Here is a 12,571-nt window from a genome sequence, read left to right on the forward strand (position 1 = left end):
TCATTCTCTGGGGCTCTCTATTATTCTACTCTCCTTTCTGGTCACATTCCATGCTTCGTTTGTGTGTTATTTCTATATAAACTCAGAATTCTCCATTAATGGGCCATTGAGAAGTTTTACTATCTACTGTTGGAACTCTCGGTGAATTTCTATGAGGCCTTTAAGTACAGTATGTCGGACGGCGTCACAGAACATACAAGGTTTTACTGGACAGTACACCTAAGCATGTATTTGCTAGTCTGTGCTTTGTTCAGTCTGTGAAAAGATGAAATAAAATATTGGATTCAGACAAATTATTTAAAGGCAGATGAGCAGGATTGTCATTTGTGGCTTGTAAACACAACATTCAAATTCGCCCTGAACACTGCAAAATAAGAAAATACAGGCAGCTGGCAGGGTCTCTGTAGCTACACACTTCTAGTGGCTCATAAGTGATGATTGAGAGAGGTTAATTTTGTATCAATCTATAAATTGGGAATGTATGTTATATTTGGAAAATTATACTAATTCTGCCTTTAAAATTGTGATGTATGTAAGAAAGAACTGGAACATCATAACTGGTTAATTGAGAGGAGTAAAATTTACCATTATGCTGGTAAAAGAATCAGAATTTCGCACAAGCAGTGTGAATCCATGGAGCCATCCTGTTAGGTGTAGATATCACAGGCTGGTTGTGACAGTGTGATGGTGTAGGGAAGGATTTGTTTTTGCACCATAGCACATTAGAGTTCCTGATACCCACTGAAGAATGGCTGAACAACACAGCATATCTTAACACCATTTATGACCATGTCAGTCCCTCATGGCTGCCGTTTGTCCACACCACCATCAGCATGATGATGCACCATGACAGTGACTCCATGTAACAAGGCACATATCATCATCAAAGATTCTGAGGAACATGACTGTGACTTTTTTATAGCTTCAGTGGCTTGCACAGTTTTCTGGACCTCAACCATATTGAGCAGCTTTGGGATGACAGGGCAGGTTTCAACATGACTATGCAGCTATTGAAATTGCAGCAACTGCCATATGCAGTCATCTCCACAATGCAAATTATTCCTGCTCAACACATCCAACATCTTGCAGAATCATTCCCAGACAAATTTATGCTGCTCTAGAGGAAGCGCAACATGCTACTGCTGTGAAGAGTTGTACAGAACACAGTACAGTGTCTAACCACGTACATGATGGTGTGTGTGTGTTCATGTGTTACTGTGTGTACATGAATGCATGTCAACATATGCTGTGTCTTTGCACCCACTATTTTACCTGTGGAGGTGATTATGAATCAACATAGCAGCTCACTGCTTGCAGTGACACAGTCAAGATAGGTCTGACCTGTTATTATGCAGTGGAGGGAAAAGCTGATGTCCAACTGAGGTGTTGATTGCCTTATGTAGTGAACTGCTGTTTACTTGAGCCCCAACAGACCTCTATAGAGAAAAGACAAAAGTCTCTAGCGTATGCATGAAGGTTTTCGTTCATTATAATTAGTATTACAGTAGTATGTCCATCAAAGAAACAATTGCAGTCTTTATTTTGACCCAGGTATCCAGCTCCTGAGCTGCTCTCCTATTTCCCCAAACTCTAAAATGAAGATAAAGAGAACATGACCATTCAGTATGAGAATCGGGTACTTGCAAACCTAATTTTTACTGCCCTTGCCTGCCCTTGTGCATCAAAATTCTACTTCTTGCTTATTTCTTTGGTTGTAGAACACACTCATCAAAATTGTGTAAGGCCATTAAATGACTTCCAGTGTCCACAATGGTCTCAACTGCCATGACAGCTTGTGTGATTTGGTATTAAGAGACTGAGGAGTGCTACCCAAATTTTTGTCTTGAACCACAGAACATTGTAGTACCTGACAGTGGGGACTTTAACACCATCAGAAAAGTTTGTCAGACGTCTCTGTGGTTTATTGGACCTACTCTCTGCAATCTTAACATTTGCAACTATTTTAGCACTCTATTAACTGTGACTGTACACACTGTTGCACAGAAGTTAGCAGTAGTTGGCAGTATACTTAGTTTTCTATCTCACGTAGGGTTGCCTGGTATGGTCTTGTTTTGATTCAGTGCAGTGGTGACATACTTATATAAACTGAGGTCAGTAAGACAAGTCTTCAGCATAATGAGATTGTCTTTATACCGCAAACATGGTATTGATGTTAAAATTACTATGAAAAAATGTTCTGCTCTCATAAAGTGCCTCCCCATCTCTTAGTCGTCTGCTGAATTTTGGTCCCAGTACATCCCTGATGGCAGTGGTCCCAAAGCGGTCTAGTTGGATGAAAACATCAATACAGCACACATATTGTAAATCCTCCTGCAGAGATATGCTTGAGTTCCTTCCTGCCACTTGGCTCCTGTGAGCCCACATCTGCTTCACAGGGACAGTTGTCATGCCAACACAGTGTTGGCAAGCACCAAAACGGAGTGGCAGTTTAAGGTAGAGGTTACGCACACAACAGGGATCTCTCAAAGTCCACGTGAGGACATGTACATACTGTACATGTATGCTTTTTTTTATGTGTGGACATATACTACGCATCCATGTGGCTATTGTATCTGTTTGTGCCAGATACAAAATAAAGCCATTAACTGTGAGGACTGTGGTATTTGGAAACAGATTTACTGTAAATACATGGTATCACTTAACCCTGTAATTTAAAAAATAATAACCTTGGCTGTTTTGATTAAATATTTATTACAAGTGTCATAGCAGCAGAAAGATTTTCTTTACATAGTTTATTTTTTCCCTGTCTTTATGCAGACTCTCAGCTTTCAAATGCTGAGGGTATTGTGAGGATTATTAAGAATATTATATATTAAAAGACCTCTGATACTGTGTGTGCATGCGTGTGAACACTGACCTTTTCCTGACTTCAGTGACAGGCAATTAATTGGCTGATTATAGCATTTAGGGTGCCTGGGAGGTGATTAAAGTTAATTGAAGAGGATGTTTGTATGTATATTAAATGTGTATATGTCGAAGAACAGCCTACAGTATGAAAGTGTACTAGTAGAATAGTATTTTACTTGAATTCTTACAAAGTGGTCGATTCTGTCCATATTGCCAGGTGTTGGTGTCAAGGATCAGAAATGGATTAGTAGTGGGGGGATAAGGGAGTGAGGGAAGTGAGCGAGGGCACCCAAGAAGATCAATCAGAGGCCTCACCTTTTCTTTCATTCCTGTCAATGGGGCACAGCCGGCACTTGTCTACTGCAGGGACACCATTACAGTATAGACGGACACACTGACAGTGACAAAGAGGGGGATGAAGACGATGACCGGGAAATCATTCAGAAACACAGCAAAGGGGAGTATGGCAGAGAGAGGAAGACAGAGAGAGAATAAAGGGTTTAAACATGGAAAAAAGAGATGGAGGGATCCTGCTCTCAGGAGACAGGCAGGGTAAAGTTGTGTTAAGCTGAGATCAGAGAGGGGGATCAGTCCATGTATCCTCTGTGTGCTGAGTGTCATGTTTTTTACAGCGGGAAGTCAATAAACAGCCATTCTCCCACCTTATACCCCACTTTTCTAAGCTAGTGTATGTTTAGCCCGGCAGAGGTGAGCTTTGGAGGGGTTAGTTGGTTTTGCATCTCCAGTGAATATCAAGATTTAGAAAATAATGAGCATGTACTTACCTACTTTACTTTTTATTTTTAGCCAATGGCAGTAAATGTTTTGGTTCAGTAGCTGTTTGGGGTACAACATGTAGGGATAGCTTATTTACTTGGTGTACAACTGAGAGGAACCTTTTTATGAATTCCTATTCATGAAAACGAGTAGTAGAAACAGGGTTGATTTGAACATGGCTGATCACACAGTGTACTGAGACACACTCTTCTTTCTCTGGCCTGTAAGATAAGATAAGATAAGATAAGATAAGAAAGACTTTATAGATCCCACACCGGGGAATTTGAAACAGCTTTGGCCCTTCCTCTACAGGACATCTGTGTTCGAGCAGTCCAGTTTATTGTTGAGGTGAACACCCAGGAATTTGTATGCTCAGTATACAATCACTGGATGTTCACTGGTGTAATCTGGGGCATCCTCCTGCAGAAGTCAATCACCATATCTCTCTTTCTCTTTATGTGAAGGTGGTTTCACTCACACCAGTTGACAAAGTCATTTCCTGGTATTCCTTTTTGTTCCCTTCAGGTACACGTCCAGCAATGGCTGTGTCATTGGAGAACTTCTAGAGGTGACAGTTGCTTATGTTGTGTCTGAAGTCGGAAGTGTATAGGATGAAAAGAAAAGGAGCAATCATCGTACCCTGTGGAGCCCCTGTGCGACAAACCACCGACACACAGTCATGAAACTTCACGTACCATGGTTTATAGGAGAGGGAGTTGATGGTCCATGCAGCCTAGTAGCAATCTACTCCGGCTCCTACTAGCTTTCCCCTGAGTTGTGATGGCTGTATTGTGTTGGCATTGGAATAGCACTGGAAAAGACTAGGAACATGACCCTCGCAGTGCTCCCAATGTTCTCCAGGTGTGAGAGGGATCTGTGCAGTAGGTAGATTACTGCATCAACCATCCCAATGCCCTGTAGGTAAGCAAATTGCAAAGGAGCCCAGTGGTCAAAGATGGTTGAGTATGATCCTCTCCATGGTCTTCATTAGGTGAGAGGTTTTTGGTATTAGAACCACACAGGAAGTTTTCCACAGGACCTGAACTTTCTATAGACTAAGGCTCAAGTTAAAAATGTTCAGAACTGCCTCACTGAGATGATCTGCACAGTCCTTGTACATCTGTGTCTCTGAATAGGATATGGATAGGGGAAATAGAATGTTTGCACAGTGCAGCAGCAAGTCCCTGGGAAAACATCGTATTTGTCACTAGATACAGCAAGGAATCCTGTGAATGGCTGATATTTGAACTTTTACTATCATGTCACTTGAGATGAAGTCCAGTAAGCTGCTTCTCATAGTGCCCCAGGTAACATCACCCTGACATGTCCGCATGCCAGAGTAGAATATAGTTTGGAGGAAGTAGACTACATCATTTAGCAGGCTGTCTGCTGGCTGCAACATCATACTGCCGTATCCTAGCAACCAGTTTAGAAGAAGGGCTCGCTCAGGCAAAGCTTCAGTTCCAGCTGGTGATCTCTGAGGAGTGTGTGTGCGTGTGTGTGTGTGTGTGTTTGTGTGTGTGTGTGTGTGTGTGTGTGTGTTAGCTTGCTAGGATAATGAATGAGTGTTGTAGAAATGAGCGTGCTAGCTCAGTCCTGCAGGGAAGATCAATATCAACTATACATTCATCTCTAATTACCACAGCGGAACTTAGAAGGAATCTCTCTTTGTCCTTCCCGCCCTCTTGCTCTCTTTCACCATCTCTCCTTCCTCTTCCTTTCCCTTTCTTTCTTGATCTCCACCTATATTTTACCTACACTGTGTCCCTTTACTTTTAAATCTCTTTCTGTCTCTCTCTCTAAAATCCAAAAATCTTTAATGGCATGAAAGAGAATAAAACTTGTGCCGTCCAAGTTCGTTACAGACCAATCATTTTACATTACAGTTCCTCCTGTCTAGTACCAGTGTGCTTTATGTGTATGCATTTGTGAAATCGTTCCCTCTCTCCCTCTCTCTTGTCCCTCCTTCCCTCTCCCTCTTATGAACCCAGACCATAAAAACCTAAATACCCCACTCAGCTATATGGCCATCCTTTTTTGTCTCTTTTCCAAGGCTCTTCAGGCTCCACAACCTCACAATGATGACAACTGGGCTTGTTTTATGACAGTATTTAACTGATTCAGACCCTGACCGCTAATTTCCCTCCTCTCTCTCTCTCTCTCTCTCTCTCTCTCTCTCTCTCTCTCTCTCTCTCTCTCTCCCTCTCTCTCTGTCAGTGCTGAGTATAGGGGAAGGAGGTTTCTGGGAAGGCACGGTCAAAGGGAGGACAGGCTGGTTCCCAGCAGACTATGTGGAAGAAGTTCAGATGAGGCAGTATGACCCACGACTAGGTAAGAGACACACACACATACACACACACACACACACACACTCACTCACTCGCTCGCTCGCTCACTCGCGCACACACACACACACACGCACACACACACACACGCACGCACGCACGCACACACACACACACACACACACACACACACACACACACACACACACACATTGCACATTTAACCATTGCTCTGTCCATGGTGCTGAAAACAAAAGCAAGTCCTGCAGCTCTTGCTATGGTGTCAGAACATCTGCTAATGTATTATAAACAATCTGGTAGTCAAAACATTGATGTTTATGCCTCAAGTGATGTAATTAATTAATTGTTGTAATAATTAAATTAATTAATTGTAAATACCCTAAAACTAGACAACATAAATAAGGAAAGAGTACACTAAAACAAAAAACTATGGTGTAAACAGGCTAAGCAAGGTAATCCATCTCTTAAGGCTCTTAAGGTTTTTGGTAATTTCTCTTAGAAATAATTGGCCTTTCCTTGTTCATTAGCTGATATTTGCCACCCATGCTGACTCTGTATTGTCTTGAGTTTTCCACTAATAGACAAACTTTTAGGAGCTAATGTTTAATAAAACGCAGGTACATTGAAAAGGTCAACTAGTTAAGCGTATGTTAAAAACATGTAGATAGAGCCAGCATCAATTGTAAGATTAAGGGACATTTTTCAGAAATGCAGCAAACTACCATTTCATAATTCAAATATTCCATACATATATTTTCCTAATTATCTTCACCTTCCTGGACACAAACTTGTATAATATCATAGCGAAACAGTAAACTAAAATGTGTATGTTTCTGAAAACATTTTAGGCAAGAATAAGCAATGCATTTGATTTAATCAGCCCTGCCTAGTTTTACAATTTAATCTGACTTTTGTGAACCTGTGCGTTGCGCTAGATGGACTCACTAAGAATGAGTTGTCACTCACAAGGTAGCCACCCCCTAAAGCATACCCTGCTTATTGTCTATTCTACTCTAAATGGGACCTTAATTGACTAAATGAACATCTTGCTGTATTGAAGAAGACTTGAAATCAGCAATTGAGACCATAAACTCATTAGGAAACTGTTTACTGAGGTAATAAATCAAGTCGGGTCATTTTGTCATTAGGTTAAATACAATCATACTTCTTTTAGTAGATTCACCTCCCGCGGGCCAGTAAAACAAATGCAGGTTTAAGGTACTTCCAAGTTTCAGCTTTTCTCCAAGAATGTAGATTTCTATATCGATTATTTTGTTAACAACATGTTCTAAATGAATAATGATGTTTAAATGAATTAAATTATTTATTAATAGATTACTATCTAGACCCAGTGTTTGGTTTGTCCATTCTGGGCTACTGTAGAAACATGCATAGAAGAGTCTAAGTTATAGTAAACACAACAATTCTATACAAAAACTTTCCTTAAAAACTTCTATTGTATATAAGAAAACACCATCTGTTGCCTGGCGGAGATCTGCACTCTACTCAGTGCACTCTACTAGTTTAAAAGTGTTTGACTTTTAATTTAAATGTTTTTCTAATTTCTTATTACAGTGTTTTAACATTAATTAAAATGCTCAAATTGAGTGTGATTAAACACTTGTGGCATAAAACAGTGTGTGGAAAGCACACACATAATTACAAGTGACAGGCTCAGTTCAGTAAATTGCACTGGAAAAGAGTATTGCATGTTTATGTATTATGTTTTTCAAAATTGATGTTTGAAACAAAACGGCAATCTTAAATCCACCCACACTTTTAGTCATGGTATCAGTAATCTGTGATGTTCAATGTATTTTGTGAGATTTTGTAAATTACTTTTTGGTGTAACCTCTTTACCAGAGGAGCAGTATGCACAGAAAATACACAATCAAGGATAAAAAAAGAACTAAACAGGCCCAGTCACTAATGAAAGGGTATTAACAATGAATTAACTGTGAATGGTCAGCTGTTTAAAGGTCAGAACTTTTACACACTTTAAATACTATATATATAGCATAATATGCTGACCATGATGAATCTGCCATCCATCCTGCCTACTGTGACAGATTTGAATGGAACCCTTCAACTGGGAGTCAAAATGGGTCGACATCCCTGTTTAGACTTTAATTTGATTAGCAGATGGCACATTTCATGTTCTGTGGTCTCAGGGGCAACAACATCTGCAGCATTACAGAAAACATCTGGACATTGTGTGAAAACGTCAGCAAGTACTTTTATTGGAAAAGGACAAGTTTGCCATAAATATCTCTCTATTCCTTACGTGTTTATCATGCATCTCCTGGGACCTATTTCTGGAGCAATTGGGGCATTCTCCCTTTTCAAAGGGTTGTTGGGGGATTGAGGTTACCTCAGAGTAGGTGTAAAGAGATGAAAAAGGCCAGAATCTCTAAATACCCCATTTAAATGCATTGTGAGAAAAAGATAGGGGAAGGTGGGAAAGAAAGGGCCAGATAGCGAGGGAGACGGATGGTGGAGCATACTCTAAAGGACAGCAAAGTGGAGATGGCAGAGCGTGTCTTTCAGAGAGGTAGAGAGAAAAAGAACGAGCAGAGTGAGGGAGGGAGGGAGATGAGCCTGATATTGAGCCCCACTCACTCATAAATCCTGAAAAACTCAGAACCCTCAGATACCTATTTCTATTGCATCAAAAGTGCCTTCTGCCTCCCTTGTCCTTCCTCTCTGACACTGTGTATGGTTGTTTCCGTCTCTGATATTAAACTGGGATGCTTGCTGTTAATTTTTATTCATCAGCATGTGTTTATTGTTTCTGTTAATGAACGGGCTGATAGTTCATCATCAGAAACACTGAGCACCTTTTAAAGACAAAGTGGGTACCTGAGTTAATCGCTATCTCTTGTTATATGGCAAATATAAGTCAAAATCTGGCGGTTGTTTTTCAGTTATAAGAGAGAGGGAGTTGTGTGTTGGATGAATTGGAAAACCTTTGTTTAGAATGTGGTTGAGGTCTAATTTATAATTTTTTTTCTTCGAACTTCTGATTTACTAACACACATGTTGTCTTAGATGACAACTCAAAATGTTTAGTTTCAGTTTTAGTTTACAAAAAGTTAGTCCGTTTTTTTTTTGTCAATGGTATTCTAGGTACTGGAAACTGGACTAAAGGTGACAGTATCACATGTTTGGTAAAGCAACATTTAACTTTCTTAACACTTACTGATGTGCGGGCAACCCACAACCCGTGGGTCGGGTGCATTTGGGTCAAAGCGCTCTGATAAGTTATTAATAACTTACAGAAATATTGCGTACAATAGTCCACCTTCCACCTTCTCTTCCCCTGTTGCTGTCACTCTCTCTCTCTCTATCAAACACACACAGAGTGTTGCTGTGAATGTCAGCAACAAGCGCAACCAGTGGTTAGCTCAGCTGGTCTCTGCTTGCAGCGTGACAAAATAGGTTAAATCCAGGAACTGTGGACTCTATTCTTTTCTGCACATTGCAGCCAGACACTAGGCTGGAAAAGACAGGATGCGAGGCTAGACTTGCACATTTTCTTGTGTGAGAAAGAGAAAGAGAGAGAGAGAAAAAGAAAGACAGTTCAAGTCTTTAGCAGCAGGATCATCCCCATAAAAAGTGCCAGTCCTGACAATTGTGCTTCCATAATAAATAAAGGTGGTTTGCAGGTTGGGTCTCTTACTTATTGGGGGAAAATATGATGCATTTTTTGACAGTCTGATTGCCCACCACTAACATTTTTGTCCTGTCTCATCTTGTCAATGAAAAGAAAACTTCTTCATATTTTTTATTATCAAAGACCTATTTTTGTCTTCACAGTCTTAACAATCCAATCAAATAAAAAAAATTTCATTTAAAGGTCCAGTGTGTAACATTTATCTTTTTAAACATTTATTTATCTATTGGCAGAAATGGAATAAAAAATGTATAGGTATGTTAGTGTATAATCACCTGAATATAGGAATCATTGTGTTTTCGTTAACTTAGATTAAGCTATTTTTATCTACAGACGCCGTCGGTTGCCTTCCACGTGGTCCGCCATATTTCTACAGTATCCTAGAACGGCAAAATAAACATATATACCTGCTTAAAATGTTGACAAATAAAATATTTTAAAATGTTCAAGTTCTCACGCTTGGATAGACATATAGATAAAGTAGATTTAATTAGAATTATGTCTAATGATCAAAATTAAACTATATTATACAGTACAATATATTTAATATATTATTTAATAACATGCTAATTTCTGAATCTACTGAGGCATTTCAAAGCTAATCTCACCCTCATCCCTGGATTCATCAACAGGGATAGAACAGCAGAATAACACAGGATGACACAGTATCACACACACTGAGACACACTAAAACACACAGAGTTGTTTATCTGAAGGCAACCATTGAGGCGTCACTGACAGTTAGGGCAATATGTCTCAGCCTAGTGAAGCAGGAATAACAGCACTGTCTACAATTAAGTAACCCTACTGCGCTCTCTCTCTCTCTCTCTTCTCTCTCTCTCTCTCTCTCTCGCTCTCGCTCTCTTTCTCGCTCTCTCTGCCACTGTACATCACCCATGAGTCATGACTCTGAAAGTGCTATCCCTCTTTATCTATCTCTGCCTCCATGTCTTTGCTCTCCTCTCTGCCAGGTTTTAAAGAGCAATGATGGAGACTGGGATAGACAAAAAAATGGGATGATGAAAAAAGCAGTTTCAGTTTGGGAGAGGGAATGGGTAAAGGCAGCTAGCAAGCAAGAGAGAGAGAGAGAGAGAGAGAGAGAGAGAGAGAAAGCAGGTGACCATGTGAAAGAGGCACAGTTTAAACCATCACTGACTCTCTTGGCTGTTATCTGTCACCCCACTGCTCCTCTCTCTCTCTCTCAGCATGGCCAGGGCTGACTGCAGCCAACAGTTCAGCTCCAACCGGTGCTCACGGGGACAGAGTGAATGAGGAAAGACAAAGGGGAAGTGTAAAAGTTAACAAAAAAAAATAGGAAAGATGATTGCATGAGCGACTGATGGAGAAAATGAGGGTGAAAAGCAAAGACTATTGATTGAATTCATTAAGAGTACAATGAGTGATGCAGTGTTGAAATGCTGCTGGCTCTGGGCAAATGGCTAGTATGAGTTTTTGTTGGGGAGGTGTGTGGTATCCGCATGTTATTATAAATCATTGTAATGTTTAAGGTAAAAAAAAAACAACTCTCCAGACTACTGAGAGTCCAGCATCATTTTAAAATCTTCCCGACTCCTTTAACACACACGTAGCACCCATGCTGCTAGCCTGTATGTGGAGGTTAATAGTAGATGTTTACCCGTGGTAATGGAGGGGATAATGATGTGAGTATGAACTGCTCTTCCCTTTCTAATGATGCTACCAAATTGCCGGGGGCCAGTAATTTCCAGCAATAGTACTGTTAATCTGTTGGCTACAATCTGTTGGAATCTTACAGCCCTCCAGCTGAAAGACCCCACCCCCCCATCCTTTCCATCTTGCTATCCCTGCCATAGGATATTGGCTTGCTACAGACAAATAAACAGACCAAATGGTAAATGAAACCGCTATACATTTTTACAATTTTTTATCCAATTTTCATTGTATCAGCCTTAATATTTCATATTTTGCCCTGCAGGCTCGGATGTCCTTAAGGATCTCTACCTACATATACTCACAGCATAATAATACGCATTCTTCTCTGTTATGAGATAAGTAATGCTTGATTTTCTTAATGGTTTGATAGCTTTACAAGCGTGCAAACTTTTCTTTCTTTTCTCTTTGTGCTCATTCACTCTATTCCCTTGCTCTCCTCACACCGCGGCACAGTTGAATGACTCACAGCCGCATGAATCAGCTCAGTCAGATCCAGCCTGAGCTATTTTTAGCCTGCCCATTAAGAAGTTTTGGAGTGTGTCTGCACTCCCCTAGAATGCTTAAACATCAGCTTTGCTGCAGCAGCTGAGACTGACATGGGCAGAGCAAGTTGGAGGGTAGGGTGGGAGAGAGAGGTAAGAAGGGATAGAGAGATGGTGCAATGAATTGGTGAGGGATCATACAGGAAGTCTGTGTGTCCTTTTTATAGCTTGGTTCTTCCCCACTAATGTCTAAGGTGCAAGGTGAAAAGGTATCGCCACTACACTGATGGATTTGAGCCTAACAGTGTCACCTTTAAACGACGGATACTGAGGGCTGTATTTTAATTGTGTGATTATTTTATTTTCAGGTAGAATTAGATTATTTTTTAAATGTTAAAAATATTAAATGCCACATGCAGATGTATGAGATCAAATGCAGTGTATGAATACATACATACATACCATGTCCTCATGTGTGAGCGATTTGTTTTGATCATTACAGGGTAAATTTAAGTTATATGTCAGTCTGCTAACACAGCATTTAACTGCTTGATAGGACCCTGGCTTCTTCAATCATTTATCTCTGTTCCATTCCCCTTTCTTTCGCTCCTGTCTCATCTTTGTAACTGTCCTTTCTAACGTCTGTTTTTTTTTTCAGTTTGTCATGTCATCAGCAATTCATGAACAGCTGCAGTGTTCAGCGTTCACACGAAGTGTCTCACTAACATACTGAATATGATTGTTTTTCTGTGTTAACGAGGCCAGTCACACCG

The 12,571-nt window shown here is 40.3% G+C and overlaps 1 protein-coding gene across 15 annotated transcripts in view; it reads left to right on the forward strand.

Moving 5' to 3' along the window:
- shank3a (SH3 and multiple ankyrin repeat domains 3a) overlaps nt 1-12,571 on the forward strand; it is a 195,524-nt gene that overhangs the window by 142,751 nt on the left and 40,202 nt on the right. For all 15 annotated transcript variants that reach the window (XR_007881177.1, XR_007881179.1, XR_007881178.1 and 12 more), the window contains one exon: nt 5,863-5,976. Coding sequence is in view for 11 of the 15 variants with exons in the window: in XM_051381372.1 (XP_051237332.1) it covers nt 5,863-5,976 (114 nt within the window). In the remaining 4 variants the exon portion in view is untranslated. The remainder of the gene's footprint in view (nt 1-5,862; nt 5,977-12,571) is intronic.

The sequence above is a fragment of the Dicentrarchus labrax genome, unplaced genomic scaffold (genome assembly GCF_905237075.1).
Source record: "Dicentrarchus labrax unplaced genomic scaffold, dlabrax2021, whole genome shotgun sequence".
NCBI classification, from domain to species: Eukaryota; Metazoa; Chordata; class Actinopteri; family Moronidae; genus Dicentrarchus; species Dicentrarchus labrax.